General features: G+C 41.3%; 1 protein-coding gene across 8 annotated transcripts in view; it reads right to left on the minus strand.

Moving 5' to 3' along the window:
• Positions 1-19327, minus strand: part of SRPK2 (SRSF protein kinase 2) — a 133097-nt gene that overhangs the window by 42928 nt on the left and 70842 nt on the right. For all 8 annotated transcript variants that reach the window (XM_046669658.1, XM_046669656.1, XM_046669657.1 and 5 more), the window contains 3 exons: positions 1461-1569; positions 696-783; positions 144-231 (listed from right to left, as the gene is read on the minus strand). In XM_046669658.1, the coding sequence (XP_046525614.1) occupies positions 144-231; positions 696-783; positions 1461-1569 (285 nt within the window). The remainder of the gene's footprint in view (positions 1-143; positions 232-695; positions 784-1460; positions 1570-19327) is intronic.

Here is a 19327-nt window from a genome sequence, read left to right on the forward strand (position 1 = left end):
GGCAACACTAGAGGCTGTATTGGAGTGACACAGCAGAAAACACAAGTTTACAAGCCTGAAAGATTTCCCTTTTCTTAAAAGTCAAAAGAAAAACTGCAATATAATCCAGCCATTAGGAAGCAACAGAAGTGTCAGAAGGATACGTATTCCGTTCATGCCTGAAATCTTGAAGTCATCGATCAGCTGAACTACCATGTCTTTATTTGGGTCACTGGGATCACTTTCTCGAACCTATGGGGAAAAAGTGAATTCAAGAACAGCAGCATAAGAATGAAAGTCATTTCCATTATATTGTTTTAATAAAAGTGATGCTTTTAAAAATAAGATTCAGGGGCCGGCCCGGTGGTGTAGGGGTTAAGTTCACGCACTCCGCTTTGGCGGCCTGGGGTTCACCAGTTTGGATCCCGGGTGCGGACATGGCACCGCTTGTCAAACCATGCTGTGGCAGGCGTCCCACACATAAAGTAGAGGAAGATGGGCACGGATGTTAGCTCAGGGCCAGTCTTCCTCAGCAAAAAGAGGAGGATTGGCGGCAGATGTTAGCTCAGGGCTAATCTTTCTCAAAAACTAAGATTCAGTATTTGAACTTATAAAAAATAAATGCAATTTTAATTTAGTAAAACCCAGAAAAACCCCTCTGTGAAATTTTAAGTCATTACTTTTTCCTGTATCATTCACATTTTTGCAGTACTTACACATTTGAGCAATTTTATTTCATCCAATGCTGTCTCTGTATAATGCTGGGCACTTTTTACAACTTTCATTGCAACAAATCTTTTCCCCCTTTAAAAAAAAAATGCATATTTTTAATATTATCAGAAGCAATCATTATAATGAGATCTATCCAATAAATGGAAACTTTTAATAAGCTTTCCTTTAAAATAGTACTTTTCAAGTTGTGGAACCAAAATTAAGCAGTGGGCTCATGGATCAATACAATCTCTTTTTTGCTTTGCGTTTCCATCTTTTCCTAATAAAAATAAGATAGACTAGAAAAATGTCAGAGTTCATCACATATAGTAAGGTTTAGCTCTTGTAAGACTTTTGTTTCAGTCCACACACACACACACACACGCACACCCCATGTATATGCGTACTGGGTAGCAATGCACTTCCATACTGTAGGTCATGGCTTTAAAAAATAGAGCCAGAAACCACTACACTGAGAGGCCTATACATTATGATTTTATATTTGAATGTGTTTCTGGTATAGATGAGTTAGTAAGAAAAATAATATGACGCCAATGAAACGTAATTTCAATGAAGAAGCTTTAGATACAAAGGCAGAAGAAAGTTACTATTTTAAGATAACAGGCAAATAAACTTCAAAGAGAGGGGGAAAAGTCTGGCCGGGAGGAGCAGGCAGGTGTTGAGCACTCCCCACGCCACGACGGAGGCAGGTGTGCCCCTCAGCCACGCCCTGTCATCAAACCGAGCCGACAGAGCCGACAAGCACTTACTGCATATCCCAGCACAGCCAGACCGTGGAGAAGTGGCCCCATCCCAGCTTCCTGATCACATGGTACCGGCCGTTGAAGAGGTCTCCAATCTTCACCGGATGGTAGCCACCTTTTGTTTAAAAAAATAATAAATTAACTAAATTCCAGAAAAACAGTAATGGAATCGCAGCTCTTCCTCTGTCAGTTCTTGATCATTAAAAGAAAGCTCTAAATCATAAAATGAGATTAAAACATGTTTAATAACATCTTTTCAAGAATATCTTTCATTAAGAGACAAATGTCCCGTGCCTTTCTATTAGGCTTTTTGTTGGTTTTAATTTCACGCGGAAAGGCAACGAACCATCCAGCACTCCATAACGATAATTCAGGGTTAAGACTAGGTGTACACAGCATGCACACACCAGCTCCTGACACTTCCAGACAAGCTGTGCATCTTCTAAGCGATGAGTTAAACACAATCTTTTTGAGTCACTACAACATAACTCACGAAAATAAAAGATGTGTACTCTGCCTAATTCTGCACACACCGGCAGTTTACAGATGACCAACACGGACGTGAATAACGGATGGCAGTTCTCCCTCCACCGGAGCTGGCTCCTCCCACCACTCTTCCTCCCACCTACGCTCCTCGGGAGGGAGAGGGGGCCCCGTGTTAAAGGAGACTCCAGGGGAGGAAGGGGCTTCCCGGCATGAAAAAGGCCTTCCCTTTGCTCTGTAAGTGCACTAAGTGGGCTCCGAGGTAGCCTGGATAATACAATGCCACTTTTGTGAAACACACGAGAAAAAGTCTAGGAGGATAAAACGCTAGCAACAAACATCTCTGGATATAAAATTACTCTCTTTATCTATATTTTATTCTTTTTATCTACCTTTTTCAATTTTTTTCAAAAACTAACATAGTACTTTTCTACTTTTTATTCTTTTAACATCTACTGCTTTTTTATTGCAAAGATGTTCTCTCTCATGTTTTAAATCTGCAGAATTCTTACAAATCACTCAAGACACACATGGATGGTTCATGCCTAGCGTCAAGGGGCTCAGAGCAGGTGCAGCAAGTGTCTACAATGCACCCTCCAATACATCTGTGTAACTCTCAGAGGCCTAGAGCAACACTTGGAGAAATATCACGAATGTTTATGAATATTTAAATTGTGCTGAATTAGAGAAGCAGAAATTTTACCAGAAGCTCAAAGATTCTTACTCTCATACCACTACACTTGCTTTTCCCAGATTTTAATATCAAACCCTATGACAACATTTTGGGTAAAAGACATGAACTAAAAGAAATTAAATCAGGAAGAAAATATAGCAAATTATTAAATGGATGGATGGGTGTTAACTAAACTTATTGGGGCAATCATTTCGCAATACACACGTCAAGTCACTGTGCTGTACGCAAATTTACATGGTGTTGTATGTCCACTATGTCTCAAAAAAATTAGAAGAAAAAAATGTTAATTTTTTTCAAAAGTGTTAATTTCCAACACAGTTTTAAACCATTAAAATTAATACCGAAAAGGAGGAAAAGGAAAATATCATTTTTCAAATACAAATTGGGGGCACTGTGCTAGGCACTTTATTTTCAAAATCATGTTCCATAGATGAAGGTAACTAAAAGGCTGCAGGGATTCCACAGGGCGGGGGGCGGGGTGCAGCGGGGGTGGAGGAGGACACGGGAGGAGCAGCTGTCTGGGAAAGGGGAAGTTCAACGAAGCAAAGTAGGTTTCTTGACCAACGGGGTTCCCAGAGCCCAGAGTCTTCACACACGGTGGGAACCCGCAAGAGCAAAAGGGCAGGCTGCGACTCCACACGTCTGCTCACGGAAGCACCTCTTCAAGGACCCAGCCACATCTCACAGCACGAAGCAGCTAGGAAACACCGATGCCTATGTCATTTCTCACAGCCACGCCGCAGAGCGGACGGTGTTATCTCTACACCGCTGAAGTGGGCACAAGCCTCAGAGATGTGGGTAGCAGCTTCAGGGCTGGAAACGGGGTCTGACCTGCAAGCCCTCGCTCTGTCCACCGTGAGGACTGCGCTCCATTTCAACACCCGAAGGACTGCTCCCTGGTCTCAGCACACAGGGAACACTCGACAGCTTAATTAAAAGCTATTCACTACTTAATTGCATCTTACTGCCAACATTAAAGTCTCTAAATTTAAAAATAATTTAATTATGCATAAAGAGAAGAAACTCGTATCCCTATTGTGTTTCAAATTTGAATTCTCAAATAGCCAGAGCGTGTACATGACAGAAAAATAGAAGGACTATTTTTGGTGTAATCTCAGCATAAGCGCAGCCGTTCCTTTTCTCAATGGAACTCTGAAAGTTGAACAAGAAATTACTAGTTTAGTCCAGTTATCTCAGGAGCCCACAGGCTAGCTGAGAATTTTGCCCCTAAAAAAAAGGCCAACTAAGCAAAAGAGACGTAAAAGCAATTTTTAAATACAAATATAAAAACAATTGAAAGCTCTAAGCACTTATCCTAACTTTTATTCTGAAAAGTTGACGAACACATTTTTGACTCCATATTCTATACATTCTCATATCTGTCTCATATCCTAACTGCCAGATTTCTACAGAAAATGATGCTTTTCCGACCACTGTTCAACCTCGTCTCACAAAATGGTAACTAATGTTCATGCTGCCCAAAGGGTGGCGCCACGTCCCATCGCAGACCACACCCACTTCCCCGACACTCAGGGAGTCAGACAAGATGGACACTCCAGTGACTCTGCGGGAAACTCCCCAACGCCCTGAGGTTGACCAACAGGGTGGGCCACCGCGGTCATGAGCAGTGGACGCCTCCATTGGCCTATAACACCGTGTGGCACACAGGAATCCTGAGAACAGCCACAGAGCAGGACCCTCCCCTGCTGCCGCCTTACCAACAGACGGTACAGGAAGACAGACAACAGCGCTGCCTGGGGACCCCGCGCACGGCATTGGGCAGAAAGGGTCGAGCCCTGAGGACTACCACCACTTAGGGGTTTGTTATACATTTGTATTTCACAATTTGTACGGTTTAATATAAAAACCACGCATTTAACATTTAGAAGTTTTCCTTTTCTTCTTAAGAGATAAATCTTCGATCGGATACAAACACAAGAGAACAAGAGTGGACTGTTAAGTGTCATGAAGTTCCCTGCCCTGGTTTCTCCTCTGACTCCACCCCTCCAGCACACCAGGAGAACGAGAACTAAAGCTCTACCTGTACTGTGAATAAGGCTCCAAAGACGGCAGTCCCACAACTGTCTTCTCACTTGTTTAGGGGGAACTGTGGGCTGAAGATAAAGACAACTCCCTTTGCCTTGCCAAGCAAAAAATAGGTTCAATTTCTAAGAGTTAATCCAAAGTTCAGAACTCTGTCACAGACAATAGTCTGGAAGGATTATCAGCAAAGTCTCTATTTTCTACTAAAGAGAATATTAAGTATTCATTTTTTCTCAGCCCTCTGATGGTGAGGTTTATCTCCACAACCAATGGAGGCTTTCAAAGCTCTAAGGAAGGATTTGAGAATCACCTCCCACACACAGTCTTAAAAAAGGAAGGGGTGGTAAAAGAAATTCGCTCACAGAAGGATAGCACAGACACATTTTGGGTTCCTCAACATTTCAATATTCCCATCCTGAAAAATTAATAGAACCAGTAGACAGAAATCAGTAAGGATATGGAAGATCTGAATACACCATCAACCAACTGGACATAATGGACATTTATAGAACGCTCTACTCAACAGAAAATACTCTTTGCAAGTACACGGAACATTCATCAACACAGACCACATACTGGGCCATAAAACAAGTCTCAACAGAAACTAAAAGATCGAGTCACATAAAGCACATTCTCAGACTACAACGGAATTAAATTAGAAACCAAAAAGAGAAAACACCTCCAAATTGAGAAACCAAGATACTTCAAAATAACCCACGGGATAAAGAAGAAATCAAACGGAAACTATAAAGTATTTTACACTAAATGAAAATGAAAACAAAACATATCAGGGTCTGCGAAATGCTGCTAAAGCAGAACCTAGAGGAAAATTTAGAGCACTAAATGCCTATGAGAAAAGAAGATCTCAAGTCAATGACCTCAGTTTCCACCTTAAGAAACTAGAAAAAGATAAGTAAATGTAACTCAGAGTAAGCACAAGAAAGAAAATAACAGATATGAGCTGTAATCAGTGAAATGAAAAGCATAAAAACAGACAAAACCAGTCAAACCAGAAGCTGGTTCTTTGAGAAAATAAAAATAATTAATAAACTTTGGCTAGGCTGACCAGGGAAAAAAAGAAAGAAAACATAAATTACCCAGACAAGGAATGAGTTAGGTGACATCGCTACATATTTTACAAATAGTAATAGGATAATAAGAGAATATTACAATTTTATACCTATAAATATGAAAAAACAAGATGAAATGGACAAATACCATGAAAGACACAAAATACCCAAGTCCCAATCAAGAAGAAATACATACCTAAATAACTCTATATTTACTTTACAAAATAAATTTGCAATTAAAAACCTTCCCATAAAAAATGAATTGGTGAATCTCCCAAACATTTATGGGAAAAATACTAACAATTCTACACACTCTTCCTGAAAAGTGAAAAGGAGGAAATACTCCCAGTCTCATTCTACGAAGCCAGCACTACTTGATTCCAAAGCCTCATAAAGACATAAGAAAGCTACACACCAGTTTTCCTCATGCTGTAGATACAAAAACTCTAGACAAAACTTCATCAAGTCTTATTAAACAACAAATAAAAAGAATAATACTTAATGACCAGGTCGGGTCTACTCCAGGGATGAAAATTTGCTTTAATATTCAAAAATCAATGCATTTAATTCACCATAATTAACACAGTAAAGAAGAAAAACCATATGATCAGCTCAATAAACACAGAAAAAACCTTTCACGCTATCCAACATGCACTGCTGACCAAAATCCTCAACAGAGCAGGAACAGAAGAACATCAATGAAAAACCTACAGATAACATCCCACTTAAAGGTGAAAGACTGAAGGCCTTCCCCCTGCGAACAGGAACAAGACAAGGATGTCTGCTGTCACCACTTCTATTCAACTGGAAAGGAAGGAGTAAAACTATCTTTATTCACAGACAACACGACTGTCTATATGGAAAAGCTGAAGGAACCCGCAAAACTGCTAAAACTACTGAGCGAGTGAAGACAGGTAGCAGAACATTAGTTCAAGACAGAAAAATGAACCCTATTTCTATACCAGGAATCAACAATGAGAAACCGAAATCTTCAAAACATATCAATTACAGTAGCATACAAAATATGAAATACCTAGAGATAAATCTGACAAAAGATGGGAACAATCTATGCAGTGAAAACTACAAAACACTGCTGAAAAAAAAGAAAACCTAAATAAAACGTAGAGGGGCACTGTGTGCACGAGTTCCAGGTCTCAACGTTGTTAAGATGTCAACTCTCCCCAAACTGACCTACGGATTCAATGCAATCCTACTCAAAACCCCAAGAGGCTTTGCTGCGCAAAGTGACAACTGATTCTAAAGCTCACGTGGAGACATAAAGCGCCGATCTGGGGCAAAGCTGCAAAGGCAGCTCAGCGGAGAAAGGCCAGGCCTCTCAACGCATGGCGCCGAAACAACTGCATATCCCTATGTCAAAACAAAAAAGTTCAAAGAAACTCTTCTGTACCTCGCATCACCTGCCATTAACTCACAACGGATCAAAGATCCAATCGTAAAACCTAAAACTGGAGAACTTCTAGAAGAAAGAACGGGAGAAAACCTTTGTGACCTCACGTTAAGCAAAGATTTCTCAGGATGCCAAAAGCAAAATCCATGAAAGAATCAAGTGATAACTTGGACTTTTATAACAATTAAAAACGTTTGCTTTTTAAAAGACACTTAAAAGAAGGAAAAGGCAAGCCACAGACTGGAAGGAAATATCTGCACCGCATATAATTGATACGGGCTTATAACCCCAGTTTTATTTTGCATTAATTACTAATGAGGTTGAGGGTCATTTTTTATGTTTATTGTGGCTACTCATGTTTTCTTTTGTGTAAAATACGTCTTCAATGATTTTGACCATTTTTCTAGTGGGCTGTTTATTTCATCATCATTTGTAGGTATTCCTTCTATATTCTAAATGCTAATTCCTTCCCGGTTATACATGCTGCCACCCAGCTAATATTAACCACTTCTGTGACTTGCTATTATGTATGTACTAACCACCACCTCTCTTTATTAAAAAACATCATCTAGGACACATACAACCAATCTGTTTATTTTTATGAAATGAGAACTCAACAGATTATTAAGCTCAGGAAATACCTGGAGGTCACAAAGAACTGCAAAGAAATTTTAAACCTTACCAAATAGGTCTGTCATTAATATTATAAAAATTCTGAAATATCCCATTTATATTGCAAGATAAAGCAAAGAGGTAATATATAAATGTTATTACGGAACCAAGATTTTCAATATAGAAGAGTTAAAAGTATAGAAGTTAAAAAAAAAAAACCTAGACAGTTACATAAAGACTGCAAATATCATTATGAACTCTTTTAAAATAGTTATTTCCAGGGCCGGCCTGGGGGCAGTGCAGTTAAGCGCACACGTTCCGCTTCGGCGGCCCGGGGTTCGCAAGCCATGCTGTGGCAGGTGTCCCACATATAAAGTAGAGGAAGATGGGCACAGATGTTAGGGCCAGTCTTCCTCAGCAAAAAGAGGAAGATTGGCAGCAGATGTTAGCTCAGTGCTAATCTTCCTCAAAAAAAGAGTTATTTCCTTGCACAGCCTTGTGAAAGGGCCTACAAATGACGTTTCTGTAATGAGAAAACTACTTACTGTATATACACGTATATACATTTCTATATACGTATGTGTTCAGGTGCATGCACACGAGCACACACAGGCACTCCCTAATCAGAGGAACCAGCCTCAGCAGGAAAACTGCTGGTTCCAGGTCTGAGCTGGGCAAGTTTCAGGTGAGCCTGTACCAGAAAGCAGGAGCGTACTCAGAGAAATGCGGTCGGTCACACCACAAGGACAGAGGGAGAAGGACAATCTGAGCATTGAAAGGAATAACTGAAAAGGATTATAACACCCAATAAATCAAAACCCACAAGTCCATGCTCATACTAAAAATAGGGGGGTTGGGAGGCACACAGAAGAATGTTAGCTAATGAAGGAAGCAAATGATAGAATTAGAAAAATCACCATTTCTTATAACTCACAACATAATTGCCAAGGATCACCCATGGATGATAAAACTTTTAGGTCAAATTCTTATGAGGGAACAGATAGTTTGTATGGAGGCAAAGCAACAGCCCCATAGAATAGTTACTAATGGCAAATTAGAAAACAGACCTTCCAATGGAGGCATCTGGCAGGCACCGCTTTAGCTAAGTGACTAACAGTGACAATCTGGGATGTAATATGAAACACAGCATTATCTATAAAATATTATGGCCAGAAATGTTTAACTTGAATTTAATCAAGCCTCTAGACATAAATTCAAGTTTACAGCAAGTAAAGATAGAGGAAACAGATGACACCACGAAGAATCCTACAAATCAAGAGGGAACGTCTAAACAAAAAGACAACTGGTCCACACATGGAATTGGCAGAAAGAGGGAGCTGGTTCCGAGATCAAAAGGATTAAAGAAATGTAACGATCAATCTAAGGCATAAAACTCTGATTGGACCCTAGATTTAAAAGGAAAAAAAAAAAGGTGTAAAAGAAATTTGAGACAATTAGGTAAATTTAAATAAGAAATAGATTTTGATAACATTGCAGAATTATTAACTTTCTTAGGTGAAACAATGACATTATGGCTAAATAATAGGAGAATGCCCTTTTTCTTAGATGTTTGCTGAGGATTTCTGAAGTGAAGTGTCATGATGTTTGTAATTTCCTTTTAAGTAATTCAGCAAGAGAAAAATACATATGTATCACACATGTTAAAAATACAGCAGTAAGATAAAATGTTAGCAATTCTTCAACAATGCTAAAATGTTAGCATCCTCCTCAACAGAGGAAATGCAGGAATTCCCAAAACTATTCCTTCAACACTTCCGTGTTTGAGAATTTCCATAATAAAAAGAATGTCCTTTTTTTTTTTCTTTTTGCTGAGGAAGATTTGCCCTGAGCTAACATCTGTACCAATCTTCCTTTATTTTGTATGTGGCTCACTGCCACAGCATCGCCACCATGGAGTAGCGTAGGTCCACACCCAGGAACCAAACCCGGGCCGCCAAAGTGGAGTGCGCAGAACTTAACCACTAGGCCTAGGGACCAGCCCCAAACAATGTCGTTTTTAACCAGTCTCATTCCAAGAGAGTGCAGGTGGGAAGAGCAATCTACAGGATTAGGCAATCACTAAAGGGCAGAGTCGGGGAGACCAGTCCCAACCAGCAGGCAGCACGGAGGAGAGAGGCTCTGCAACATGACCAGAAGGAGCCTGCAGGTGGGACCCCACTTTTTCTAAAACAAACTCTAAGACACAGGTTAAGAGGAAAAAGAAAATGAAAAGCCTGCTCAAGGCCCACCCCAGATCCTTTCCATTTGGGATGTCCTTTACAGCGTGCAATACTGGGATCATCAGCGTTCCTACTGAGGAAGGCAGGAAAGAGGCCTGCAAGGTTACGCGCTAGTCCCGTCCCCTAGGAAGGAGCTCTAAAGAACCGAGATCGGCCAGATTCTAAAAACTGCGCTCTTTCTGCTACGTCATGTTGTACTATTCACCCATCAGCTAAAACATGGACCCCTTTCCATTACGACTAGGATTCTAATGTGAATTAAGTGGATGGTGGTGTGAACCAACAGAAAAAAAGTCTGAAATAAAAACTGTCATTTTACAAGACATCTATCCTCTCAACCTGAGATAGCAAAAATACTGCCTGAGACAGAAATGCTTTGTCTGCCAATGATTCACAAGGATCTGTTGTAATTGGCCTCTGTGAACAAAATTTAACAACCATTCTTTAAAAACCATAATTTAGCTATAAAACAAAAATGAAAATAAATTATTGCTTTAAAATTTTTTACATATACTTCCTAAAATTTGACAGCCACATCTGAGTTGTGGAAAACGTTTGCAGGTGACATCAAATAAAAATGTTGAAATGTAAGAAAACACTATTTTCTTCATTAGTAATTTAAAGTACAATTTAAATCCCTTGCACCCACCAGAAACATTAGCAACAATACCAACTGTAAAAATGCAGCAGAAATAAGGTTATAAAAAATTATGCTAGTACCCACCAAAAAAAAAAGGAATAAGGCAGCCTCTGACACAACTGCCAAGCCCCTGCAGACCAGGGGAATCGGAGCCGTCAATCAGAGAAATCACTGCTATTTAAAAACCCTTGAATGTAAGCTAATCTCTGCTATTACATCAAACGTCCCCTATAACACTAATGAATGAAGGAGAGCTCTAGAGGGAAAACCAGTGCCAAGGAAAACGCTCCAGAAGACGAGGATTCCTACCGACCCGCGACCTACAGAGGCAACTACAGAAACCCCTGAGCCTAAGTGGATACGACGGATGCAGAAACTATTTCTGCAGCAGGGCTACAGAGATTTAAGCAGAGCCCACAGACTGAGAGACCCTGAATATCTGAAATGTTAATATAAATGCCAACAAAAACGTCAAGCCCTTGCCTCCTGCCAATTCCTTACGCAGATCCGTGTTTAAATTAGGGATGCTGGTTTGAATCGCAGCATTGGCGTTTACCAGCTATGTGACACTGAGCAAATTCCTTCATTTCTCTGGGTACTTGCTGCTACCTCACTCACTCAGAACCGTACTTGGGCACATATTAGGTGCCACATAAGTGTTTACTGCTGTTCTGTCATAACCCAAACTCACTGTGACTAATGACACAGATTACTGAGTCAGCAGGCCGGGGTTCAGAACATTGTCTGCAGCTACTTAAGAGGGTAGAACTAACTGGCCCAAAGTGTAATCTAATAATTCACGAGCATGGCCCAATTAGCAAAGGGTTCTGATCCTCCAGATACGACGATGAGTTACAGCTGTCAAGTGTCCAAAAAAAAAAGAAATTAACTTTTTTATTAGTAGTTTATCTGGACATTGAAATATTCTTATAAAGGAATCAAGACTGTCGACGTTCAAGTTTAATGTCACTTCCCAAGCCACAGTCTCCTATTTGGGCTCGCTCTCTCTCTGCTAAGCTGGCTGTCTTGTTGTGAGCAGGCCCGTGGAGAGGCCCACGTGGCAAAGAGCTGAAGCCTCTAGAGAACGGCAGCGAGGAACCGAGGGGCGCCAGTAGGCACCTGAGTGAGCAGGGAAGCAGACCCCTCGGGGGAGCAGAGGCTTCAGACGACGGCAGCCCCAGCTGACAGCTGGACTGTGACCTCACGAGAGACCCTCCCTCTGGAGAAGAGGGCAGGCTGGTTTGCGGCCTGGTGTAATAAATGTCTCCCTCAGGAACAAAGGCTGGCAGGTTTGGCTGCAGGCCTTCAGAGAAGACTGGGGTTTGCAGGCATCCACTGGGCCTGCCTCCACATGGCTCTTGTGGGAGTGGGGGGCAATGGGAACCAGTATGAAGAGGAAGCCCCTGCTGCTTGTGGTGCCATGAGTAACAAATTCTTTAGTCTCTGACCCAGGTGTCTCATGTCTTCTGCAAGCACCCATCAAACGGTGGATGGCTGACCGTTAGCTTTCAAAATAGCTAAAATCTCAGGAATGTCTTGGTTTGTGATAAGTTTATCTCTGGCTTCAAGAAAAAAACCTCTTATTTAGAGTGACTGGTTTGTTTTCATCTTATGAAAATTCAGTCTCAGAACCACTGCATTTCCTTCCTTGCTTTGGTGACCAAGAAACCCAAAGGCAAATTTCCAACACTCTCAAACTGTACATATCTCTATTAATAAATCTTTATGTATTAACCTTAATCTGACTTTATTTCATTATTTCCATTCTATAATTTCCTCACCTATTTGTCTTTTGTATTCTATGTATTTATTTGTAAAATGCCTCAAGCATTAAGGTGAAGGATACAAATTACAGCTGCTTATCCTTCAGGATAAGCTCAAGCAAGGCTTCCTCCTAGGAGGCATCTCCTGATCTTCCCGGCTGAGGAAGAGCCTGTCCTGTGCTTCTCTTACACACCTCACTATGTTCTGTTACACTTCTCTTACAAGACACAATAGAATGTATTTTAATTATTCATTTTTTCATCTGTCTTTCCCAGGAGATTATACACACTATGAGACAGGGACAGTATCCCCAGCACATGGTACCTGGATCACAACAGGCACTCAGTAAAGACACGAGAGAGACAGCAAGAGAACACAGGACGAGAGAGACACAGGTGGATGGGAGGGCGGTTTCTTCTGTTCCCCGGTACAATGTGAGGGAGAAGTGGGAAAGGCTTTACCAGTTTAAGATGTGGGCTAAAATTAAGCTCTGAGTTAGTATTATACTCTAACAGAAAAACAGAGGAAGGCCCAGAAGGAAGAAAAGAGAGCATGAAGAAAATTACAACAGCAAGAAGGCACGTTTATGGTAAAATAAATAGTTCTGTTTGACGCTAGGAAAGAAAACAAGCAAAGTACATTGGGATCAGACGGTGAAGGGCCTTGAGAGTGCAAGTTTAGACTTTCTTGGTTAACTGTGAAAAAAATTTAACAACACAGTATATCCTTAGAAGATTTCCCTATTTCTCTTACGCTCAGATGGGAAAAAAGTGAACTAATAATCTAAATGTAACCCAAGTAATATCATATAGAAACACTGCTAAGAGAAATGTATAGTGAGAAAATCCTATTTTTGTTACAGTGCAAAATGAAAATGTTTAGTACTAAAGGCAGACCGGTAGGAAGGCTATCGAGCTGAGATCATATTTATAAGATCCTAAATGCAGCAATCACGGAATCCACATACATTTAAGAGGTTAAACTACACTAATAGCTCCATAGGTTCACAAAGTTGCAATCCGATTCTGGACAAAAATCAAATACAAATAAGGATTTCTTTTGCTTTTATGATCAATAATCTAAATTTCTTGTTATTTTAGTGCTATAATTTTGTAGCTACAGCAAAACTCTTCTAAAATATACTGATGGTGACACTTCCACTTTTATGGCAGAGCCCACAGTGGACATGCAAGTCACACCCTGGGGCAAGCCCGACTTCGAAACTCTCATCTCCACGTTCTACAGTCTAGAACACTCCTGGGTCGTTTCTCAGTCCAGTGAGAATACGTCAGAACACAGCATTTTAAAAGCACCTTGGGGGGTAGGGTAGGAGTCCTTAAAATGCATAAAAGTTAACATCAGATCATAAACGGCTAATGGCTGTTTCCAAGAGACCCAGTTTAGAGATTTACTGTAATTTGGGTCACAAGCTTTCTTTCCCACACATACACATACAACTCAGTGTTCAATTTCACTGAAAGTATTTTGACCATACAAATGCCCTACAAAGCTCAGCATTCACAACTAAAGAGTTAACGAACACATTTTGGATCTATTACCAACACTTTCTATTGTTTCTTAAATACATAGTGCCAGACACAGCCATTTGTCTCTTCTGAGTGTCTTTTTTTTTTTTTTTTAAAGATTGGCACCTGAGCTAACAACTGTTGCCAATCTTCTTTTTCTGCTTTTTCTCCCCAAATCCCCCCGGTACATAGTTGTATATATTTTAGTTGTGGGTCCTTCTAGTTGTGGCATGTGGACGCCACCTCAGCATGGCCTGATGAGAGGTGCCATGTCTGTGCCCAGGATCCAAACCAGCAAAACCCTGGGCCACTGAAGTGGAGCATGCGAACTTAACCACTCGGCCACGGGGCCGGCCCCTCTTCTGTGTATCTTTGATAGATGCATCTAAGGGCTGGCCTCAATTCTGTTTCTCTTTTTAAAGAATCAGCTTTAGCAGCCGGTCCCGTGGGTTCTAAGAGGGGGTTCTCTGCATGGTAAACACGGGCTTTGGTGCAGCAACTTGGCCATCGTTCACGTGTACTCAGAGACTTGGGGCTCAGTCCTCAGTTCTTAATTATGTTCTGGATAACTAAAGGTACAATATACTGAATTACAAACTGGGGAAACAACTGATCTTGGAATGAGAAAGTCTTGGTTGGGTAAAAGCAGAGTTGAGAAATCAGAAGACTCGAGAAATATTGAGATATCTTTGACAACTAAAAAAACACTCTTTTAGTAACTAAAAAACTTTTAAAACAAACTCTGAAAGCAGTTTCCTGGCTATTTAAGACCAAAGGCCATAATTATACACAGTGAGACATCAAAATATAACTGAAAGATTAAGATCCATTGTTATTTTTGGCTCCGACCGATCATGAGGCTCTTTGGCTGCATCCCGGCAGAGCGAGGTCTGACTCAACCACACCACCACGGGCAGGCTCCCAGGTGTACATCACACCTTGTGTAAAAAATGAGGAACAAAACACGGTGAGTGATCCAAATTCTCAATGACTCTAAAGAAACTCAACAAAATGGGAAAAGAACATAGGCGTTAGAGACAAGAGACTACAAACGCAGTAAGCAAAACATCTTTAATATACACCTAGGGAAACAGAACTGACTTTTGAGCCTCATTCTAAGGCCCCACCCAGGTGTACAATTCAAGAGTAATGAATGCTTTCCAGTTTAATCACCATCAGAAAGTCTAACTCATGCACTGACTCGTGCACCCTCCTCTGTTTGGTACCCAACACAGCAATTTACACACAGTCAGTGGACTTTAGGACTGAGGCTGATAATCCAAGCCAGACGAAAAGAGCACCAGATGAATTTATATCTTAGGAAAAGCGGCTAAATGATTATACCAAAAAATAAATATAACTAAACATACTTGGGAGTCTGCAACGTCCTTTTATTAATTGCTTGCCACATTATTCTGACAGACTGTGTTCTCTAAAGAAGGCTGCAACAGCAGCTCCCACAACACCTGCTCTTCTAGAATCCTCCAGTTCTACCATCAAGAATGGACTCTACCTCTCCTTGGGGATCTGACGGGCTTCTGATGTGTTTCTAACCAATGGAATGTAGCGGAAGTGACTGTGTCGTCTCTGAGGCGAGGCGGTAAAAGGCAACGCAGCTTCCATTTTGTAAGGTGGACATTCGATTCTGGAACTCTGAGTCAACTCTGAGTCATCAGGCAAGAAGTCTGAGTACTCTGAGGCCACCATGCTGTGAGGAAGCCAAGCCACATGGAAGCACTCCAGCTGGCAGGCCTCGTCTGCCAACCCTTCCAGCCCAGGGGTAGACATGCGAGCAAGTGAGCTTTCAGAGAACTCTAGTCCACAGCCGTGAAGTCACTATACGCCTAAGAGGTGTCTCAACTGAGGCCCCAGATATCATGAAGCAAAGGCAAACCACCCCAACTTTGCCCTCTCTAAATTCCTGATCCACAAAATCATAAGCAAAATAAAAGGCTGGCTTAAGGCTGCTAAGTTTGGAGATAATTCATTATGCAACAGTAACAACCAGAACAGTCCTTACTCTGCTCGCCACAACAGCCATGCAAAACCTTCACTGTCCCGCAAGAAAGACGTGCCCTCAGTCTTTCCAAGACTAGCCTACTATCTCCAGAAATCGCTCATTCACTCCTTTCCCGCTGTCCTTCAACCTCTCCTCAGATTCTTCTCTTCTTCCTGGAAATATGCTCAGGCCACCCTGTCATAAAATTGACTTTCCTTGTCCATATCTGACCCCACTCCCCACAAGCTGCAAGCTTCTCTCATGTCACTAAAGAACCTCTCACGCTCTCTCCAGGACACCCTGACATCTGCATGTCCCATGCTGGCCCTGGTTGATGGGTCACTGGGGACCCTCCCCACGCACTGGCCCTTCCTTAGCTTTCATCCTTCTCAAACTCTGGCTTAAGTGAATACTGCTTTTATCAAACCCTTCCTTCCTGAAAACTCTCCTTTTATGCCTCAGACCAAACAATCTTGGAGAGAACAGCAGCATCTCCGTGTGTTACTAACATAGGAAAATCATGAGTTCCTAGGGAAGAGTTTTGGTCTGGGAGTCTGACGAGATATTCAGGTTTTAAAGGCTCACAGTGAATACAGGTGGTCTGGAAAACAGAGCTGAGTAGGCTACTATCAGGATCAGTAAAAGGTAAAGGTAAGTAAAATGATTTTAATTAGCATATAAAGGACAAAGGAGAATAAAGTATAACCAAGATATGATGAAGAAATTAGCACAGAAACAAAACTTTTTTTAAAAAATCAAATACAACATCATATGACACAAAAAGAATAAAAGTAAGTTTTAAAAACCCAGTGGTCAGGCCCAGCCCTGTGGCGAAGTGGCTAAAATTCCACACACTCCCCTTCGGTAGCCTGGGTTCACAGGTTCAGATCCTGGGGATGGACCTACACCACTCACTGGGGGCCACACTGTGGTGGTGACCTACATACAAAATAGAGGAAGACCGGCACAGATGTTAGTTCAGGGCTAATCTTCCTCAAGCAAAAAAAGAGGAAGATTGGCAACAGATGTTAGCCCTGGGCCAATCTTCCTCAGCAAAAATTTAAAAAACAACCCAGTGGTTAAAAAAAAATGAAGAACACAATTAATTTTAAAAAACCAAACAGGGGCTGGCCCCATGGCCGAGTGGTTAAGTTCGCGTGCTCCGCTGCAGGTGGCCCAGTGTTTCGTTGGTTCGAATCCTGGGCGTGGACATGGACATGGCACAGACACTGCTCATCAAACCATGCTGAGGCAGCGTCCCACATACCACAACTAAAAGGACCCACAACAAAGAATATACAACTATGTACTGGGGGGGCTTTGGGGAGAAAAAGGAAAAAAATAAAATCTTAAAAAAAACACCAAAAAACAAACAAACAGCTAGTTGTACTAATAACCAAATGAGTAAAATTAAAACAAAGAGATTACTGGTGATACCACGTGAAGACACGGTAAGCAGGACTACATGGCACCACACTCATGTATGTCTGGTAAGTGTCTAAATCAGTATAATCTTTCTTGAGGGCAATTGGCAACATGTTTTAAAATGCACATGTGCAGTGCTTCAAACTAACTAATCCAACCTTCACATCACGCTCAGGACAAACTGTACGATGAACATACAAGGAGCTCCCAGTAACATTGCTCCTAAGAGTGAAAACTGAGAACCCAAACCTGTCTAATCAATACAAAGCTAATTAAAGTAAACACATGGAATAGAATATTACACAGAAAACAAAGACGCAGAACTGTATTTAGGTTCATGGAAATATATCCATAAATATTACTGAAAGAAAAGAGCATAATATGGAAGAGCTCACACAGGTCGATCACATTTAGGGCATTGCGCACATACGGATGTGCATATAGCTGGGTGGCTATCTATGACACTTTTAACCCCTTTAATTCACCTCGGGAAAGAGGACTGTGGAATAGAAGTAAAAAGTGAGAATTTCAATTTTTTGTTCTCTCTTCTGTTTGTTTTTAACATTACCTTATATCATTTTTATCATAACTTTTTAAACTAGCAAATAAGAAGTAAACATATATTCTGCAATATAAGTTTAAATAAAGAGCTACAGGAATACATCTGTAAGGTCACTTACAAGCGAGGGTGTGAACCTCAATTCACACAGCACCTCCTAACATCAAAATCCAGCAAGAAACTGGGGGCACCGCCACAGTCGCTGAGTTGAAAGGCTCCTCACAGCTTAGGAGAGGGCAGAAGCGCAGCTTTCCCAGGTACTGAGAGTGGAGGAAAGTCTCAGGGGTCCCCATAAACAGAAGGACACCTGTTACCGTGGACCACAGCCTCAGCAATAAGGGCACACATCACTCCAAGGAAGATATGTAAATACCAATAAGCATGTGAAAAGTGATCAACAGTCATTTGGGAAATTAAAGCCACAATGACAGACCACTTCAAACCCACTGGGATGATCAAAATAAAAAAGAGAGTAAGTGTTGGCAAGGATGTGGAAAAATCGTAATCCTCATATATTGCTGGTGGGAATATAAAGTGATGTAGCTGCTTTGGAAAAACATTCTGGCAATTCCCCATGTTAAACATGGAGTTACAATACAACCTAATAATTCCATTCCTAGGTATATACCCGAGAAAAATGAAAACATATGCCCACTCAAAAACCCACATACAGGGGCTGGCCCGGTAGCGCAGTAGTTAAGTTTGTGCACTCTGCTTCAGTGGCCTGGTGTTCACAGGTTGGTATCCCGGGTACGGACCTGGCACTGCTCATCAAGCCATGCTGTGGCAGTGTCCCACATAAAAAATAGAGGAAGATGGCACAGATGTTAGCTCAGTGACAATCTTCCTCAAGCAAAAAGAGGAAGATCGGCAACAGATGTTAGCTCAGGGGCAATCTTCCTCACAAAACAAACAACCCCCCCGCCCTGAAACTCAAATACAAATGTTGATAGCCGCATATAATAGCCAAAAAGTGGAAACAACCCAAATGCACATCAACTGATGACTGGCTAAACAAAATGTGATAGATCTCGGACAGAGAATACCACTCAGCATAAAAGGTAAAAGTACTGAGGCATGCTACAACATGGACAAAACCGAAAAATATGCCAAGTAAAAGAAGCCAGCCACAAAAGGCTACATATGGTACGGTTCTATTTATATGAAACGTCCAGAATAAGCAAATGCATAGAGACAGAAAGGAGATTTGCAGTTGCCAGGGACAGGGAGGAGCAGGGATAGGGACTGACTGCTAATGAACATGTGCTTCTTTCTCGGGGTGATGAAAATGCTCTGGAATTAGACAGCGGGAATAGTTGCACAATTCTGTGAAGATACTGAAAACCACTGAATTGTACCCTTTAAATGGGTGAATTTTATGTTATCAATTAAAAAACTGTATGAGGAAAA

Source organism: Equus quagga, chromosome 8 (genome assembly GCF_021613505.1).
Source record: "Equus quagga isolate Etosha38 chromosome 8, UCLA_HA_Equagga_1.0, whole genome shotgun sequence".
Classification (NCBI taxonomy): Eukaryota; Metazoa; Chordata; class Mammalia; order Perissodactyla; family Equidae; genus Equus; species Equus quagga.